This window comes from Rattus rattus, chromosome 2, assembly GCF_011064425.1.
Source record: "Rattus rattus isolate New Zealand chromosome 2, Rrattus_CSIRO_v1, whole genome shotgun sequence".
NCBI lineage: Eukaryota > Metazoa > Chordata > Mammalia > Rodentia > Muridae > Rattus > Rattus rattus.
In genome coordinates this window covers 1,152,930-1,170,665 of record NC_046155.1, presented here as the reverse complement: position 1 = coordinate 1,170,665, position 17,736 = coordinate 1,152,930, and the positions used below count along the sequence as shown (strand labels likewise).

The window sequence follows — 17,736 nt, the reverse complement described above, 5'->3', positions numbered from 1 at the left end:
GGGGTTGGGGATTTAGTGCATTGGGAGAGGCCTTGCCGAGGAAGGGCAAGGCCCTGGGTTAATCCCCCAACGACAAAAAAAAAAAAAAAAACCAAAAAAAAAAAAAAAAAAAAAAGAACACAGATACAGCCTGTGGGTTCCGTCTCAATGGTACCTGACCTCTAATCCCGGGTCTCTACTGACAGACCATGTGACCCATGTCAAGTCATCCAGCCACTCTGAATCTATAGGGAAGGCAGGGTGTCATTGCCTCAAAGCGCTTAAGACAGTGTCCTGCATGTCCACAGGAGCACAGGCATGTATTGTCCCACAGCCATTCATAAGCAGGCATAGGCCTGCCCTGATTGCTGGTTAGGCTAGTGTAGCCATGTGGTTCAGACAGGAGGACTGCTCTTACCCCAGCATGACTGGTTTAAATGCACAGAATGGTCATATTTTCGAAAGAAATTCAAGTCCCTGTCCACTGCAGTAGGTTAGGAGCACCCACGGTTCACAGAGAAACACCAAAGACACTTTCTGCATAGATGTGCATGTACTCGGTTACACACACACACACACACACACACACACACACACACACACACACCCCTCCTTACTTGTCTCAGGGGTTGGAGCTTGAGCATGGAGAGAACAGGTGGGTATCCAGATGGGAAGCCAAGGATGGGGAAGAGGGGCGGGGCTAAGGCTGGGCAAGGGAAGCTCTGAAGGAGAAAGGCTGTGGAGCTTGCAGGGTATGCAGATGAGGGAGAGAATGGGGCTAGGGCTGGGTTCTAAGGGTGGAGAGGTGCAGAAGCTGGCTTTGCACAGAGGGCCTGAGGTTACTGAAGTGAACTGAACGGGAGAAGATAAGTCAGGGCAGAGCCAGGATCAGAGTTGGGCCAAGGTTACCTGCAGGAGATAGGATGAGAGGGCCATGGAGAATGAGGTGTGGTCTGGGTGAGGATCAGTGGTTGTCAGGGGACACCAGCAGTGAGGTCCTAGATTTGTAGAGTAGGCCGTCTCTTGGATTCATGAGTACTTAGCGATTGCTTTCACACACACGTGATATAGGAGGGCGTATTTATGGAGATGTTCCTGAAGGCTCATGGGAGGCGTACATAGGCTGACCCAGGCTCCGGTCTCTGGGCAGGTGGACAAGAGTAGCAGAGAGTTTAAACACCTAGCTCCCCTCTCCCTATGACCCTCCCATCCCATTGCCTGTGAGCATCCCCAGCCCTCCTCTGTAGGAGCAGGGGTGTATAGGAGCCAGGACCAGGTGAGCAGGCAGAAGCAGCTTTGCAGTGAGGAGGTCTAGGGCGAGGGAACAGAGGTGGAAGGGTCTGGTGAACCAGGGCTATGGAGGGAAGTGGGAGCCTGCGGAGAAAGCTGGAACTCAGAAGACAATGGGAGTTGGCAATGACTTTGAGAAATGGTTTAAAGCTCTGTGAAACGAGTGTGCCGGGCACCCCCTTAAATGTCGCATAAATCCTGCTTAACCCATCCCTCCCACTTCTAAACCACCCTCTAAACGCAGTAACCAGCTGGACAGCCCCCTAACTTAAACCTGCTAAATGCCCCGCCCCCACCCCACCACCCCTCTTTGGGATGGTGAAGGACGTGGGTCTCAGGCCTCAACAGCTTGACAAGATAAACCTGTCTAACCTCTGACCTTCCAGCTGTGGGTTTTTTATTTTTAATTCTTTATACTTCCCTTCCCTCTTCTTGGGTTTCCCTCTCCTCTGGGTTCCTCTCACCCCAAGGGTGGGGCTGGCTCTGGACAGAGCCTAGGGAGGGGGCCCTGAGAGAGGAGGGGCCCAGCATTCTGTCCCTGGGTCCGTCCTTTTTCTGTTGAATGTGGCTGCTTGCTGGGGTCTCCTGAGAACTGCATAGTTAACTTTCTAAAGCCTGTGGACTGCGCTGCCTGAGAAACCTACTGTCTTTCTAAACTTTTCCAAGGGAACTTTGATAACGAGCGCCTGGCGATTGCTAGACAGAGAATCCCCTACCGGCTTGGTCGAGTAGTAGATGAATGGCTGCTCGACAAAGGTAATTAACCAGAATTAATTAACTAACTAACTAACTAACTAACTTTAAAAACACTATCTTAAAGGTGCAGAGCTCTCTCCCCCACCCCTTCACCTCTTTGTCATCCCAGTCCCAAGTGGAGGGTATTATCTGGGCAGGATGCTCCCTTCTCCCCCCTGCAGTCTGTCTGTCTGTTTCTGGGAGGTGGTTGGGAATAGGGAAGAGAAAGCCTGGTGTCTTCCTAGAGCGACCCTCAATGCCTGAAGATGGATGCACCCTCAGCTTGTGCTGAGCTAAGACATCTGCATCAGGAGGGGAACAGGCTAGAAGGTCGGGTCTCTCTGACCAAGTTCGCCTCAGGGGTTGTAGGACGGTTTGGGGAGGAAGCAGGGCAGAGCCAGGAGAGAAGGGCTCAGAAGGGCGATCTGGAGGAGAACAGTAGAGCCACAGCCTCAGATCGGACTGAAAAATCCCAAAGGCCTTGCTTGGTCTCAGGCACCCTAGAAGTAGTCAGGCTGATGGCTGACTGGACGAAGGGAAGACAGAGCAGGTTCCTAAGAGGCCCTTATATGTAAGTGAGGTGTTACTGCCGTGGCGCGAGAGGGGGAAGGGTCCTTGTCACCAGAAGTTGGGGGCTAAGGGCACAGCCATGTCATTCCCGTTGGAGGAGGGGCAAGCTCTGTACCTCTAAGGCTAAACTCTAGTGGGGAGCAGAAGTGCTAAAGCCCACTTAACCAGCTGATAACTGTGCATTAAATGTCCACGGGGCTTTCCCCGATAAAATCCCCCAATGTAACCTCCAGCCCCTGCACCCAGGGGCCTAAACACGCTGATAACCAGATGTCATAAACTCATAGCAGGACAAAAAAAAGTTAAAGGGACTAGCAAACATCGCTAAAACCTGCAGCCCTCAGCCACACTGGGCCGCTCTCTCCAGCGGGGTGAACTTTAACCCTTTGAGGCGTTCATGGCAGGCGGGGGCAGGGGCCATAGAGGCCATGGCTTCCTCCCCTTTACCTCCCGTGCCCTCCTAGAATCAGAAAGGCCGAGGGAGGAGCCTGGGCTGAGGCTGGGACAACTTGTGATACCTCCCCCCACCCCCACCCCCGACCCCCAACTTCTTAGGCAGATTGGGAATGCTGTTGGAAGAAGAAGATAATCCAGGGTCAAGGGAGGGAAGAGTTCCTTGACTTTCACTATGGCAGTCATGCCTTCTCTTTAAGCTTGGATCTACTCTTCTAGAACATGGCAGGTTGAACTTCCCAAAGAAGAGGAGGAACTCGCTCTTGGTGTGGCCTTTGGCCCAGAACTGAGCCTGTGAGCCTAGCTCCCTCCTTGGTCTTTGCTCAGCCCACTCCAAGGACACCATGGGAGGAATAAGAATAGGCCAGTCTAGGGCAGGGCTGGGTGTTCTTGGAGCGGATATTTTATTGTAAGTTGCTGGGATACAGTAGGTGCTCAATAAATGTTTATGGAATGCCTCCAGTTTCTACTTCCGAAAGATGCCTGGAGAAGCAATTCCAGGGCCGCCTCACAATAAAGAGACCTTAGTCAAATGGGTTTGGAGTGGAACAGGCTTCCTCCTATTAGAAGCCCACATGCGCATTAGTTTTGTAAGGGCTCTGAGAAGGCTTTTCAGAAGGGAATCTTTAGTGGAGAACTCATCTGACGCTTCTCTTTTGTTCTTGTAATTTTTATGCAGCAGCCTTCCTTCCACCTTTGTGGGTTGGGCCCGGCCACAAATGAGAAAGATGGAGGGGACACCTTTACTTGAACCAGAAGTAGGAGGGTCCTGGGGGGAGGAGCGTCTGAGCAGGGGGCTGAGGAGACAGGTGCTTGGGGGTCCTGGAGAGCCTGTGTTTCTAGAGAGGGTGTGTGTCACAAGTTGGACTGTCTCGGCCCAGGTTTGGGGGGCAGGGCTCCCAGGTTCCTAACTTTAAACCAGATCTCTAACGAGGCACTAACCAGAAGCTAACGAGGGCTAAGCCAGGTCTTAAATGAAAGCAGCTGTAGGTCCATGGGAGACTGGGGCAAAATCCTACTCCGTCTGCCCCCCCTCCCCAATAACATCAAAATCAACATTAAACCTAAACTTAAACATAATAAATGTCTTTTCTAAAAACCAAACCAAAAACAACAAACTCAGAGGGTTAAACTGACCCCCAGGTCCACTAAAACCAAAGCAAGCAGCCAAGCCCCGAGCAGGGGTCATTCGGAGGTGTATATATATATCACACTGCCAAGTGCAGGGCCAGATTGGAGCTGGAGCAGTTATATTGGCTGTCAGTGAGCGAAGCAAGGTCCCTTTAACATTTTCCATATCTGGGCTTGCACGACCATCTTGGGGGAAGGGCTCAGCTCACTGGGGCCTGCTTCCAGGGCAGTGGCTGGGCTTCAGTGGCTGGGCCTCAGCCAGGCAGGAGAAGCTAAGCAGCCTGGCCAGCCATAGGGTGCTAATGGGTGGGGCCAGCCTGGAGCAGACCCACACAATCTGTCCTTCATCTTGCTGCCTCCTTTGCTCACACTCACAAACTCACCTTGGTCTGGCAGGCCCCCCTCCTGTCTCTGTCTCTGCCGCCACTGTCTACTGCTTCGGAGGACACCATGGCTTGAGGCTGGACATTGGGTGGGATGTTTGGGAGAATAGAGAGAGAAGATGGGGGTGGAATTGAAGGACAAAGAAGAGGGGCGATAAGCCCCTGAGTGGGATCAGTGGGGTGTGGGTGTAGATGGAGAGGCATCTGCATGGTGGGGTTAGGGGGAGACCAAGCTCCCTTTCCCAACCCATGTGTGCCCTGGTGACCCTCTCCTGTGGGGGTCCCACAAGGCCGAGCTAGGGGCTCTGGTTAACAATGACTTTCCCTTGGTTGTCTGCCTCTTCCTCATTCCTTTCCCCATCCATGTGCTGGCTTCCTCCTGGCTTCCACACTCCCCCCCTCCCCCCTTCTCTCCACTCTCCATCCCTTCCTGGCCTCCCTGGATGCCTGCCTCTCCTCTGTCTGCCCCTCACCCCATCCCCAACCCTCAGGACGCCAGCTGACCATCTTCAACAGCCAGGCTGCCATCAAGATAGGGGGCCGGGATCAGGGCCGCCCCTTCCAGGGCCAGGTGTCCGGCCTCTACTACAATGGGCTCAAGGTACTGGCGCTGGCCGCCGAGAGCGACCCCAATGTGCGAACCGAAGGCCACCTGCGCCTAGTAGGGGAAGGGCCGTCCGTGCTGCTCAGTGCAGAGACCACTGCCACCACTCTGCTGGCCGACATGGCCACCACCATCATGGAGACCACCACCACCATGGCCACCACCACTACTCGCCGGGGCCGCTCCCCCACAATGAGGGACAGCACCACCCAGGTGAGACCCCCCCCTCCTGGGTCTGGGAAGGTCCAAGGGTTGTTGGGGTTGGGGTGCTTGGTTCCGGAGACAGCTGTTTCTCCCCTAGTGGTCACAGTGATTGTTTAGGACAGGGAGGCCTTCACATAGTGATCAGGGGTATTGACTATATGGGGTGATCACTGTTTCTAGGAGGTGTGGAGTTGTGGGCAGTTAACTGGAGAAGCTCGCCTACCCTAGCCAGGGGAAGGGAAGTCTTGATGAAGACTGTGGGAATAGCGAGGAGAGTGACCATGCCAGAGCTTAGTGGGACAAGTGGAGTTGGAAAGTGGTATCTTGGGCAGAGATGCTACAGTGGAGTGGTGACATGGAATCTCCCAGGGCGGGAAGCCCCTCTCAGAGGCCGGTAGAGGCCAGGGGCAGCCTCTCCCTATGCTGGAGATGCTTTGGGTGAAACCTCAAGCTTTGGCTTCCCAAAGCTTCTGCGTGTGACTTTGAGCAAGCACTAAGGACCACAGCCTGGCTGCCCTCAGCTTTGAGTGTGTGTTTTGTGTGGCTGTGCAGAGCCCCCTGTGCTTTACCCCACATAAGATCCTCTGCCAGCTCAGGAGCTCCCTGGATCTGCTGGGAGCTTAGTGAAGGTCACACATGGGAGACAACGCGAGAGGGGCGGCCAGGCCTGGGTCCTGGGTGGTCCGAACTGAGGATGGGACTGCTCAGCAGCTGCGTTCCCTAGTGGTCACCAATGTCTGTGCTGAGTCCTGGTTGTGGAGAGCTTGTCCCAGCCTCAGTGACCTAGCTACCTCAGCCCCACAGTGCTTCTGCCTGCCTCCCCCTTCCCCACCCCCGCCCCCGCCCCCGCCCCCACCCCCCGCAGCCTGTAGGCTCAGTGGAATCTCAGGGTGTCCACAGGGACATATCTTTCCTTCACACCAGTCTGTCTTCAGCCTGTCTGAGGGCTGGGTTTGCTGTGTTCCAGGCTCTTTCCTGCCAGTCTGTCCTGCAGGGATCCTGGGGCTGGGCTGGCTGGGAGAGAGACAAGATATCTATCTTCCTATCTATCCTCAAGGCCCAGAAACCTGAGGGTTCTGGATGCCCAGGGTTTCTCACCCAAGGCTGACTACTTGACCACACATGCCCTTCAAATTCCATCTAATTTTAGTAGAAGAGGGTAGGCAGACCAGCCGTGTGGTAAAGAGAGTGGATGGCCCCAGAGAGATCCCGGGTTGGGGGGTGGGGAGAGGGTCAAGGACATGGAAGGGAAGAGGACTTCATCCTTGGGCAAGGGCTGTTGGGTTGAAGTGGAACTTTGGAAGCTGCAGGTCGGGACCCTCTGACCCTGGCATCCTTGGCCTCCACACTGGCTCTCTCCTAATTTGTGGTCTCCCAGCTCCCTTACTCCTTGGGCTTTGGGACTCCCTCCTTGGCTCTCTTTCCTGACCTCGCTGGACTTCCCCTCCCCCTCAAGCTCACTCATCTCAGGGATCCTCTTTCTTTGCAATCAGTAGAGAAAATGCTGACAAAGTCGACTCCTGTTGTCATGGCAACCATAGTCCTAATTATTGTGCGGAGCCTGGTTCTTTCTGTGGAAGGGGGTTGGGAAAGATTGAGAAGTGATGGGGTGGGGAAGCTGGAGATGGGAAACCCTCCAGACCCTGGCCCCCTCTCTGTGTCTGAGCCTCCTCAGTACCCCTTGTCCCTACCTCAGGCGCTCTGGACCTCTGGGAAACACCTTGCTGCCAAGGGCTGGCATCCCATCCCCTGGCTCCCTAGTGTAAGGGGCTCAACGCTTGTCTGATCTTTGGGAGCCACAGGGCTGGCTCTGTTTGTTATCCTTTAGCAAGGGAAACTGAGAGGCCAAGTCCCTCAACAAATGGTGTGAAGGTTGGGCTCGGCCTTGGCCCTGTCTTCTGTACCTTGGGAAGCAGCTGTGCGATCTGTTCACCCACTGGAACCCTCTCTTGCCCCACTCCTCCTCTTACCATCCCTCCTCCCTCAGAACACAGATGACCTCCTGGTGGCCTCGGCTGAGTGTCCAAGTGATGATGAGGACCTGGAGGAGTGTGAGCCTAGTACTGGTGAGTGCCTTTCCCCCCTCCCCTGCCCCGGGCCCCTTCAACGACGCTGCTGGGGAGGGGGGCGACTCTCTGCCACCTGGCCCCAGCCCAGGGCTTCCTGCAGGCTTTACTCTCTCCTAAAGTCCCTTTGTAACTTAGAAGACCCCAGGTCCCTCACATGCCCTCTGACAAGGCGTCTTTTGGTGTCCCATCCTTGGAGATAGTGAAGTCTTTAGCCTGGGCTCCTAGGGGAGGAGAGCCAAGATTTTCTGGGAGAAAAGAGGGAGATGTGGCTATAGAAACATGAGGAACTGCAACTCCCATGAGTCCTGAAATGGGAGGTGGGGAACTACAATTCCCATCAGGCCTCAGTCCAGAACTACAACTCCTATCAGCCCTGAAGCCTGGCGCTCTCTTGGGCCATTCATAGAGGTCTCTGTTGGTATTCCCTACCCAGCCTCAGGAACTTATCTGATGTTCTTGATGGGGTCCGAAAGATGTTGGGTCAAGCAGGGCAGTTGCTACATGGGACCTCTATATCCGGCAGTGCATTAGGTGGAGGTGTCCCTTAGACCAGACATGCAGTTCCGTAGGGGAGAGCCTAGCTTGAGAGCCACTGCAGAAGCTATGGGAAAGGGCCTCCTGAGTGGTGGCAACACAGGGACCGTGCTTAATGTTGCCAGCTGGAGCCAAGGCTACAGCTACAGAGAGCAACTAGGCAGGTTGGGGGTGAGCTTTGCATGCTGGCTGAGAGCATGGGGGTGGGGTGGCCTAGTGGTTGCTGGGCTGCTCATCTGAGCAGGTTGGCAGTGGCTGACAGGAACAGCAGGAGGTGGTCACTGGGGGTTGACAGCAGTACTGGTAAAAGGACTGGATGTGGCTGGGAGAACTCCCAGTAGGGGAGCACAGGCCTTGGCTGCAGCCTGGATGAAATAGGAGCAGAGGGGCCACCCACATCTCTTGCTTGGCTTCCCAGGGGCTTCTTTCTATCACCATGCCATGGTGGCACCTGAGCTGTGGGTTTCAGCGAGAGGCTGGGGCAAGTGCATGCAGGAATGGAGAAGGGCTATGAGTCTGACCTGAGGTCAGGGCTCTAGAGGGCCTACTAGCTCCATAGGAGACATTGAAGCTGAGAGCGGGCTACCCCACATAGAGTGTGGGTAGATAGGTAGAATCATAGAGGAGCCTTGGGGGTCTGGCCACAGAGCAGCAGTGGAAACCCCCATTACCAGAGCCTCCGCCTCCATTCCTCTCCTCCCCAGTAGTCGAGAGCTGAGTGGGGTTGTTCTGTGGCCCTGGGCATGAGCATTCATGGGAGGCGCCAGCTGCTAGGCAGGAAAGATCTCAGTGTCCACAGCTCAGGGCTTGTGCCTCTGAGAACACATGCTCTCCTCTGCAGGAGGCCCCTGTGCTGGGAGCCACCCCTCCATCTCTTCACCCTGCAGCCCAACTATTACCTTGGGAGACTTTGGGGATGTGGCAGAGTCGACCCACAACCCCCTCAGCACTGCCTAATCCATCAAAGGTATAGGCAGTGTGCAGGAATACCTACAGCCTGACATCCTCCAGCAAGCTTTGCTCTAAGTGGCTGTGAGGAATGACCTGTGAGAGCTCTGGGATCGGACCATGCCATGGGGAAGGGTGCAGCTTCAGTTCTCATTCTGGGACACAGACTCCATGCTGATAGGTTACTGCTCTCCCTCAACTCTGCAGAACCAGAGCACAGAACACAGATATATGACACACAGACACACAGACACACAGACACACACACACACACACACACACACACATAGACAGAGAAAGACACACACACACACACACACACACACACACACACAGGCTATCCTAGGGCCATACTGGGAGAGTTGAGGGTCCCAGCCAAGAGTCTATCTAAAAGCATGGGCATGTCCTACAGTGTGCTCTCTGGTATCTTGAGCCATTTCAGGCTTTGTTAGAATAGGAGGGTAAGGTAGACCTGAAGTGGATGGGTCATCCGCCAAGTCAGGGCTCCCAGAGATCACTGAGCACTGTGCAATTCTCTGGTAAAAAAGAACCATCATGCGAGGGGAAGACAGTGGAGGTAGAGGTGGAGGCTGGGGTCTGGCCCAGCTTTGAACATAAGCCCCAGAGGTAGGGCAGAGTGGACCTTGGGGTGCCCAGTGCTCACCTACATCATTCAAGCCACGGTCCCAAAATGCCCACTGTCCTCATCTCCCCATGGGAAGTCAGGCTGGCCTGCAACATGTTCTCTGCACCTCTTACCCTGGCCTCTGCAACTAGAGTCCATTTTGAGGCCCCAGGATAGGAAACCTTTTCTCACAGAGCATCAGGCTCCTGGTGAAGGAGGAGGCAGCCTGGCTAGTGACAGGCAGGCTGCTCAGAGCCTGAGCCTAACTGTCCACAATTCCAGATCTTCGACCTGGGTAGGAGTGTGGGCCTGGGAATCTTCCCTGTTCACCTCCCCACCCCTTCCACAGACTCCAGGCCCGGGTTCCTCCTTGTTTAGTGAGCCTTTCATCAGCACATTATTTTCCTGGAGGCTGGAGGTCCAGTCACACAGAATATTATTAGAATTCTCCCTAGTGGGAGTGCCTTTAAGGGACAAACACCTACATTTGGTAATGTGACACACCACCCCTGCTAGCCCAGCTGTCCTGGCCCACACATTGTATTTCCAGCCCAGCCCTCGTAGGACTGTGGACTTTGCACCCCTGAGATGCACAGGAAGAACACAAAGATGATGTATATCCACAGAGGCTCACGTCCATATGCACACACATGTGCTCCAACCAGGGTCACACTCGTATACCTATACATACAGATTTACATACTGCCTGGAAGCTCACATATTCATTCATTCATTCATTCATTCATTCATTCATTCATTCATTCTCTCTCTCTCTCTCTCTCTCTCTCTCACACACACACACACACACACACACACACCTAGAAGAATGCATGCAATTTACACTCAGATCAACAGAGGCAAACAGATCCTTAGACCCAAAGAGTCACATGTGTGGCCAGATATCCTGAAACCAATATTTCCTAGGAAATCCAGAGAAACACAGGGGATACCGTGTACACAGTCCCATGAAGCATGCTGTGTACCAGAGTCACTCAGTGTCTCATGTGCCTGCTTAGAGTTTCCGGAACACCTGGTGATGCCCAGACTCACAGCTGCTTGCCTGCCCAGCCCTCAGAGAGACACCTGTACACATGCTCGGCGGCACGAAGGCTCCCACTCCAGTTCTGTGAGCCTTGAACCCACTCAGGGCCCTAATATGCTCAGGGCTACGTGGAAGTGGATGCTTAAACCCACAGAAGAAACTCCCACACGCTCGCATCTGTTGATGTATACAGACATGCTCGGAGCCAAAAAGCCTCCTCATACATCGTGTACTCTGGGCACGCACTGTGCATTTAGATCTTTGTGTGTATGCTCACACAAGACTCACAGAGACATATGCCTTGTGACATGTCCTTGGACTCAGGGCTACACATCCGTGCTCAGTTCACAAAGGTGCACATCTGTGGACCGAGCCCCCTATGTAACACTTGCTCACATCCGTGTACAGACCACAGTCCCACATATACACTCAGGTTGCCAGATGACCACATGTTTCCTAACAGCAGACACAACATTTGTGTTCAGGCATGTATACAATTCGCTCACACTCAGGGAAGCATGCACACACACACATCCACAGACATGCTTCTCGTGTCTGTGTGCACAGGACGTATACTTCTGTCCATGGGTACTCACCAAGACACATATGCCCATCTGTGGAGGGGTGTACTCATGGACCCACATGTTTGCCCACAGAAGGGGCCTCTACACACTGAGGTGTAAGTATGTACTAAGACTGAAGGAGCATGAGTACATGCTCTCAAAATGGAGTATAAGTGCTCAGATCCCAGAAGTCTGTGCGTATGTACACATCGGTTCAGCCTCATGGACCTGCACCCCTCTACACTGTCCTCCTGAGATGCACACTCATCCATGTACATTCACACACACACATACACACACACATATGCACACGCACACACACATATACTTATCCTCAGACCTTGTGAAGCACGTGTACACAGACACACTCAGTTTCACAGGTGTATAGTCCACAGAAACACACATGTTGATCCATGTCCACATTCATTCAGACCCCCAAAGAGGGGACACACATGAACACAAATACACACACACACACACACACACACACACACACACGCACGCACACAGGCCTAAAACAGCCCACACACAGGTGTAACTGTGTGCTCAGTGGCATCCCTGCAGTGGCACATGAAAGGGCTCACGCTTATCTTAGATTTGTAGGTCTTGTGCGTCCTCAGACCCGGTTCAGAACAGTATCTGCCTTGTGTTCACTCTCAGAGGTCTGTACACAGTTATTAAACCCAAAGGGCATACGACATGCTCAGGGCCAACCAGTTTTGTAGAGACATATACACATGTCCTTAGGGTTGTATGCCTAGGGGCGTGCAAACACAAGCCTTCCTGTGCGTACAGGTTCCTATAGGCGAGCACCAGCAGCTTGCACTTACCCCACACACACCCCTCCTCAGTGTCACCCGCCCATCAATGAGACCCTCAGAGGCATCTGCAGGCTTCATTCCGCTGGCACACGCATTTGATCAGATGCACAGAAACATGCGCTCGGATCCCGGAGCCTCCAGAGCGACTCCAGTGGCTAAAATGACGCTCTGCTTCTGTGGTTCAACAGACCTGACACAGTGCTTCTGATTGCTGGGAGCCTCGTAGTAATGACTCAGAGCCCGGTCTGCTCCCATCCTGTGGCTGTGTCGTCTTTATCTCATGACTCCTCAGGGTGCAAGAATGAGCAAGGGGTCAGGAGTGGGAGGGTTCCTCGGGCTCGGCCCAGACAGCCTCCTCTAGCCCACATTGCACTCCAAACTTAGAGCTCAAGTTTGGGACCACAGGGAGCTTCTGAGATGGCTGTGAACCACCATCTTACCGCGCTCCTAGGCACAGCCGCAGGCAGGTTTGGGAGCCAGCTAGAGAATGTTTTGCTTGGGTCTAGGATGTCCAGCCACCAAAGGTCTATTTAATTTTACCTCCTGTCCCAGAATGCCCCTTGCTGCCACTCCAAGGCTGGCAAACATCTCATCTCGGGAGGGTGTTTGTTTATTTCAAAGTAGTAGATGGCGGCTTACTGTGATCCAGCCAGACTTGCTGCTTCTGGCCTGCAGACTGTAAACTGAAAGGTAATTTATCTCACTGCTTCCAACACACCCTACAGCAGAATGGCTCTGGAGAAGTAGCCCCTACAACAAGAGCTTGTCACGAAAGAAAGGGGTTGGGTACAGTGGTGAGCACCTATACTTCCAGCACTCGTGGGGTAGAGGCGACAGGATTACAAGTTTGAGGTCAACCTGGAGTCTATAGCAAGCCCTGTCTACTCCCCTCCCACACACACAAAAGAGCTGAGGGTAGGGAAAGCTGGACAACACACACAACATGCATGCCTGAGCATGGGGGAGGAAAGCCAGCAAGCAGGCAGGCTTTGCTCCTACAGTGGTAAGAACGGTGTCTCCAGTAACTCCTGCTTCCGTCTCTGGGAAGGCTTTAGGCTGCTGCTCTGGTGGGCAGAGTCTCCCATCTTCGTCCTCCATGGCCCTTTCAGAAGTGCGTTCTTGGGTGTGTGTAAGCGTGGACATCCCACACCAGCTTGCACATCTCTGGTGCTGTCCAGGCTTAGTCACAGCAGCCATACCGCAGCCCCTCCTAAGCCCCGGACTCCATTCCCATGGCTTCTCTTGTTAGGTGGGGAGACCACTCCTAAAACTGACCTTACTCAGTTGAGAAGGTCTCTGTCATTGATCCTTGTGCCCTTTCAGTCTTTACCCATGTGGAGACTGAGAGCAATGGCTCTTCTGACCCCTGCAGGAGTCACACCTTTCCTCCTCACCTCCCCTCTTGCAAGACAGCCAACCCTCGTTTAAGTTTATGTTGTAACAAGTTGCTAAAAGCAGAAAGTAAGAGTTGGCAGTCCTGGGCCCTGTCCCCACACTTTCCCTCAGCACCTCCCTCCGCAGGTTGGCACAGGCAATGTTTGCACCAAATGTTGTACCGCAGTGGCATGTGGATTTTCGTCTTTTCTACTTCCTATCCTTCCCCCGATTGTCAACTCGAACGCTGTGACATTTCATTATCACAACATCATGACATTTTTAGGGGCCGAAGCTTGTATGAGACAACATTCATCTCTGTAACAGATAAGCCCTGAGTCTCAGTGGTTACAGCAAGAGAACGTTCTCACTCAGATGGACACGTCCTGGGCTCTGCCCAGAGGGCACGTTAGTAATCCACCCTCCTTCCATCTGTGGCACCTCCATTTTTTCTTTTTTTTCCGGAGCTGAGGACCGAACCCAGGGCCTTGCGCTTGCTAGGCAAGTGCTCTACCACTGAGCTAAATCCCCAACCCCGGCACCTCCATTTTTAACACAGCATGTCCAAGGTCACCGTTGTAGGGAGCACTGGAGGCTGTTAGGGACAAAGAACCGGACAGGGCTAACACCAAACAACTGAGCCATACTCAACTGCTAGGGTTGCTGAGAGATGAAGTCTAGATGTCGAGGTTTGGAGGGAATGTGTTTATTTTAGGGGGTAATACACAGTTTGTGCTCAGAGCCAAGGTATTTTGCTTGCATATTCTGAAGAACACGTTCACACAGCATGGACACAAAGTACATACCTCAGACTCATGGGCAGCAGACAGGAGAGTCCCGTTCACATACACACATCTGTTCACACTCACTGACACACACGCAGGCATTTCAGATCCACGAAGGCTACTGTGCTTAGGAATTTATGCTCACGGATAGAGAAACACACACCTTCTTGGGGATCTGCATCTGAGTGTGTGTGCTCCTAAACATGTGTCCACATCCTCCTACTGAGTAACTCACTGTCTCTGACCATGAAACCGCTCTGGCCTCCGCCCTTGCTAAGCTGGCGTTACAGGTCCGGAGGGATACCATCCTTCAGGCTACAGCCCACAGTGGCATACTTCTCTGCTCCAACAGGTGAGTAGGGATGGAATCTAGCCAGTGTTCCGTTTGCTTAGCAGCGTATTCTGGGCCCTGCGTTGGGCTGCCTTTACCAGTGCTGTGGGCATGTGGCTTGGCAAGTCATGACCTACAGGACTTTTCAGGTATAAGAGCTGCCCGTTCTCCTAATCCACTGAAATGCTTACCTTCTTGCCTCTCACAGCTTGGGTGGATGGGCTCGATGCCAGCAGATGGCTTAGCCTGAGTCACTCAGACTCTCAATTTCAGACTGTGCTGTGGGGTAGACGTTTCTGACTGGATAGAAGTTAGGGTTCATAGGTAGACTTTTTTTTTTAGACAGGGTTAGACACTGTAATCCAAGCTGACGTCAAACTCACGGATTCGTGGTGATACTCCTGCCTCAGCTTCCTGAGCAATGTAATGGACAGGTACGAGCCACTGCACAGAGCTTCGTGGATCCATTTCTAACCAAGGCTCCTGTGCCTTGACGGTTGAAAGGGCCCAGCTTACTTTGTGTGAGTGCCCTGGGGAGGGAAGAGTTGAGATGGAAGAGCTGCTTGGTACCGGCTGGTGGTGTCCAGTCAGAACGGAACTCTAGCAAGTGGACCCAATGTACAGTGAATGTCCCATTTCCTTAGGATAAGAAGAGACGAGCGGTGGCTCTCATAAGTATGCACCTGTGTTTTGCAACTCCTGCAGCTACCAGATGCGAGAGAGGGGCTAAGGGCTGCCTGGGGTTATTTGGTCACAGTCTGATGGCTTCAGGGGTCACAGTCGCCTGTTTGTCTCCCAGTGATGCAGAGCTGATCACAGGACCCCCAACATCATGAGTCACCTTGAGTGTTTCCTCTGCTCAAAAGCCTACTGGGAGGGCCAGCAGTGGGACCATCCCAGCCAGAACTTCTGGGCATCCTCCCTTGCTCAGGCCCTGCTGACTCCTTCCCAGTGGAATTTTCTAGATCTTTCCTGGACCAGTGCCCCAGGGAAACTCATACATTGATGACTCCAGGGCCCCGTAGACCAGGCCAGGGCAGTGCAGGGGAGTCATGTGACATTCTCCATGGTCTATTACTCTGAAAGGGGTTTGTGTGGAGGTATCAGGCACACAGAGGAAGTAGTATCAGAGAGAAAGACAGACAGAGAGAGAGAGAGAGAGAGAGAGAGAGAGAGAGAGAGAGAGAGAGAGATGCTGCTCTTTGCAAAGAGCACATTGGTGGAATCATGGGAGATATGGCCGCAAACCACCGATAGAGAAAAGCTGGGAGGGCCTCCAAGAGGATGAGGACTGAAGGGATAAGGCTGCGATCTGAAAAGGGAGCTAGGGTGGGCTGTGCGGCCTGGATGAGGGTGATCTAGAACGCCCGTGTGTCCCGAGGACTAGTGCATTGGGGCAAATGGTTGTGGGAGCTGCACAGGCAAGACAGGATATGTGTGGTCCAGGCCTGAATCCGCCATCTGCCCTCGCCCAGCTGGAGGCAACAGGTTGGTAAAGAGCCAAGATCTGTGCCCTGGTCGTTCTGAGGAGCTGCACTAACAATATTTCACTGTGTCCCTAGTGATGGCCGGCTGGTAGAAGATCACAAGTCGGGTCAGGGAAAGCCTTGATGCTGGAGTTTCTGAGGGCGCTGGGAACTCAGTCTAAGATGCAAAGACAGCAGGGCTTCTAGAGGGTGGAAGGCAGGCCTGAGAACACAGAGGAAAGACTGCCAGGCGTAGCTCTCAGCAGTGCCTGTTGCCCAGAAAGGTGGGGCAAAGCTGTGCAAACTCAGCCTGTAAAAGGTGCTCTATGCTTCCCCACGGACCTGGCCCACCTCAGAGGGAATGCTAGGGGACTTGCTGTTCACTTCCCCCTGAAGAGCTCTTTGCCAGGCCTGCTGCTGGCTGCTAGTTAGAAGGACAGATGGCACTCAGGCCTGTGGGCCTTCCCTGGCAGTTAGTCAGACTTGAGCCTCCAAGAGTAGGAAGTGTCAGAGGCACCAGGGGTAGAGGGCACCTTCTGGGCTCAGCCTGGGAAATGAGGTAGTGGCTGGATTCTGAGCATGTGGGAGCTATCCATAGGGAGCCTGTTCTGAATAGAGGGCGAAGGTCGTGAGACAAGAGGTAGCATGGATGGGCAGGAATGACCTAGATGAGCTCAGAACTCACGCAGGGAGGAGGTCCTGCTATGATTAGGCCCATGCTGTTACTACTTGAAGGGCCACGAGCCTTCCTGTAAGCAGTTTGTCCCTGTGCAGGGATGAGGATGTTGGGAATGGAAGAATGCACCATGTTACCACATACACTAGAGAGCCCGTCAGGTCAGGCTTTGGTCAGGCTGATGACAGCGCTTTGGGAAAGGACATGTTCCTAGCATGGGTCTCCAGTGATGGCCAGCTGAATGAAAAAATCATTAGCTGGGTTAGGGCAAGTTTTGACCCTGGAGTATCCACTAGTGGCTCAGTCTATGAAGGTGAAAGGCAGAGCCAGTAGAGGGTAGGAGCCAGGCCAGGCCAGTGGATGGGAATGAAGCCTTGCTAGGCCTAACTGGGCCTGAAGCTCACTTCCTTAGTTTATTTATTTTGGTTATGGAAACAGAGTCTCACATACCATAGACTGACCAGAACTTGCTATGTAATGGAAGATGACCTTGACCTGATCTTCCTGCCTCACAAGCACGTGCCACCATGTATGACAAGATTCTAGTTTTATAGAGGAGGACTGGGGCCCGATGGGGGCAGGGCATGTCCGTAGTCACATAGGAATTCAGTTGATACAATGTAGCCTCCACGTTGGAGTCTCGGGTGAGCAGCCTTGCCAGTCTCCTAGAGGCATGAGGGCGATGGTCCATACTTTGCCGACCTTTTTGCTGCCCTGCCATCTGGAAGTCACAGAAGGAACTGGCCAATTCATTCATTCACCTCACTGGGAAGTTGAGGGTTGGGATCTATTAGTGGTAGAGCCAGAGTGCTTTGCCTGGCGTCCGTGAAGTCCTCCTGGCTTCCATGAGCAGAACTGCACAATACTGGCTGCACAAAACATTCTCCACTTTTGGGTCAAGATTTCATATGGCCAGGTCTGCGGAGGGTTAGAAACTCATGGGCTCTAAACTTTGTGGTATAAGGGAACTCGATGGGAAGGAAGTACGCTTGAGAGCCTTGGTAAGGTTTCTCCTTTAGTGGCAAGGCCTTGCTGTGGCCTCCATGAGACTAATGGAGCTGTGGGTGGAAAATTTCAACAGAGGTGTATAAGAAGTTAAGCCAACCAGACGGCTAGGGTAGGTAGCGCAAAGAAGGCTCTGGATGTGAGACTC

The 17,736-nt window shown here is 53.3% G+C and overlaps 1 protein-coding gene across 16 annotated transcripts in view; it reads left to right on the top strand.

The window, feature by feature from the left end:
* Positions 1–17,736, top strand: part of Nrxn2 (neurexin 2) — a 115,148-nt gene that overhangs the window by 93,665 nt on the left and 3,747 nt on the right. For 13 of the 16 annotated variants that reach the window (XM_032891026.1, XM_032891025.1, XM_032891034.1 and 10 more), the window contains 3 exons: positions 1,936–2,025; positions 5,033–5,358; positions 7,337–7,415. In XM_032891026.1, the coding sequence (XP_032746917.1) occupies positions 1,936–2,025; positions 5,033–5,358; positions 7,337–7,415 (495 nt within the window). The remainder of the gene's footprint in view (positions 1–1,935; positions 2,026–5,032; positions 5,359–7,336; positions 7,416–17,736) is intronic. The other 3 variants (XM_032891036.1, XM_032891030.1, XM_032891031.1) reach the window with 1 other exon arrangement.